The sequence below is a fragment of the Sphaeroforma arctica genome (genome assembly GCF_001186125.1).
Source record: "Sphaeroforma arctica JP610 unplaced genomic scaffold supercont1.5459, whole genome shotgun sequence".
NCBI lineage: Eukaryota > Ichthyosporea > Ichthyophonida > Sphaeroforma > Sphaeroforma arctica.
The window spans coordinates 1-1,963 of NW_014035099.1; the positions used below are offsets into that span (position 1 = coordinate 1).

The window sequence follows — 1,963 nt, forward strand, 5'->3', positions numbered from 1 at the left end:
CTCTCTCTCTATATAAGCTCGCTTTTATTGACAGCATCACGTATACAACCAAAATGCTGAGAAGGTGCACTCTGTTATGTGATACTTACAGCTAGTTTCACAATGAGCAGCAGGGTGACCACTACCATTGTCACAAGAGTGCGCTTCGAGAGAGCCGCCATCCCTTAACGTAATCTGTAACCTGTACGCGATTTTTATAGGGCAAACTAGGAATGTAGATGTCAATGCGATGATACACACCTATAAATAAAGTACATAAATACGTAGCAAGAAATCTTCCATGTATTTATTTAAAAAAATTAAAAAATATTACACGTTTCTCCCCGTGAGATGAAACGTTAATCCGTAACGCGAGTAGAAACGTCAGACCATAGTCTTCTGACACGGACAAGTGACAGGTGACAACGGACTCCTAAATACGCCCCACGGTCACTCAAACTCAAAAAGTTCTGAGTTTCGGACTTTCCGGAAACCCTATATCTCTCCCTAACAGACTAACACCCACAGTTTCACTGCGGTTTGCGTCCTCTGGGACTCTCTCTAGAGGCCTCCCGCCCTCGCTTGTAGCCCTGGCCCGGGCCTCTGGGCCTGGGCCCTGGGGCATACCGGACAACGGGCGCCAAACAGCACACAGTGCTACACAGGCCACAGGCAGTCCACACTCTACTCTACTGAGTCCTGACTCCGTACTCCACTGACCGTTAGGCACTCACCTAAATACAATATGTATGTATTTACACTACATGTGAGGGCTATGTATGCCGCTCTATAGTTGTGTAATGTGTACACTGGTCACTGAAGTCTGAACACTCTCTTTGAGAGAGAAAACACAGTCACAGGCTCACAGCACGAGACTGAGAGAGTCACACTGCACACACTCCACAGACGGCGGTTAGTCTTTCACTCAGTGACTCGCACACTCACACAATCACAGTCTCAAGAGTCAAGACTCAAGAGACTGTGTAAATAGACTTCAGTTAAGAGTTGACTCATAGAGTTGACTCAAGTCTCAACTCGCAGTCACAGCAACTTCGGCCTAAATAAAAGTCTCAGTCCATGTTCTTTTGTTTTTACAAAAGAAACAATTTAAAATAGATCGAAGAAAAGTTAGTAAAAAAATAGAAATAAAATCGTGACACGTCAGCACAAACCAAGAGTATGGCTTGCTCACGTCAGCGAGAGACTAACTGATTAATTTAGTTTACGACATGTCTTATACTAATCATCGTTCTGGTATGGCTTGTAGCGTACGCCATCAATTAATACACGACATAGTTTAGGACGGAGTATGTATGTGGTAATCTTGATTAAACTCGATACGATACGATACATCAAGACCCTACCGACTACCACTGTATGAACTGTGAGGCCCCCCCCCCAAGAGACCACTACGTCCCAGATAGACTCATTGATTGTGAGCGATTGTATCCTGAATCCTCTGTGGTTCCGCTGCGGTGTATTTAAATATATATATAGTACAATAGGTAGTTATTTCAATGTATCTATTAAACTCGCAAGCTCAGTTAAACGTGCTTAGATACTTCTCAATAGGGGATTGATAGGACGTATACAAAGCACTTCAAAAACGGTTTTAGACGCGCACATATAGTCACGTACTATTTCTGCATGAAAATTAGATATATGTATGCACACAAGTACATTAATACAATAAATATAAAGTACATTCAGTCAGATCTGATTCGTGCTTGTCACTATTTACATCCGATGAAGATGGGACAAACTGAGAGTAAGGAGTCCATCTACAAAGAATTTGAGAAGCTCGAAGAAAATGCCAAAGCATACACACAGACTAGCGAAGGTCAATGCTCTGTGGGCAAACAGTCGTCAAATAGTGCTAAAAATAGATACATGAATATACTTCCGGTATGTATGGCGATGTAACCTGTTTTTAAATGCACTACATATCTACGCTTTTGCATATTCTGTAATGTCTTTGCATCGT

General features: G+C 42.3%; 1 protein-coding gene across 1 annotated transcript; it reads left to right on the top strand.

Moving 5' to 3' along the window:
• Positions 1 to 493: 493 nt before the first annotated feature.
• SARC_15008 (hypothetical protein) lies at positions 494 to 698 on the top strand (the record flags this gene model as incomplete). Its single annotated transcript, XM_014290861.1, has 1 exon — positions 494 to 698. A coding segment is annotated over one exon (205 nt), but the record flags the coding sequence as incomplete, so codon positions are not given.
• Positions 699 to 1,963: the final 1,265 nt, after the last annotated feature.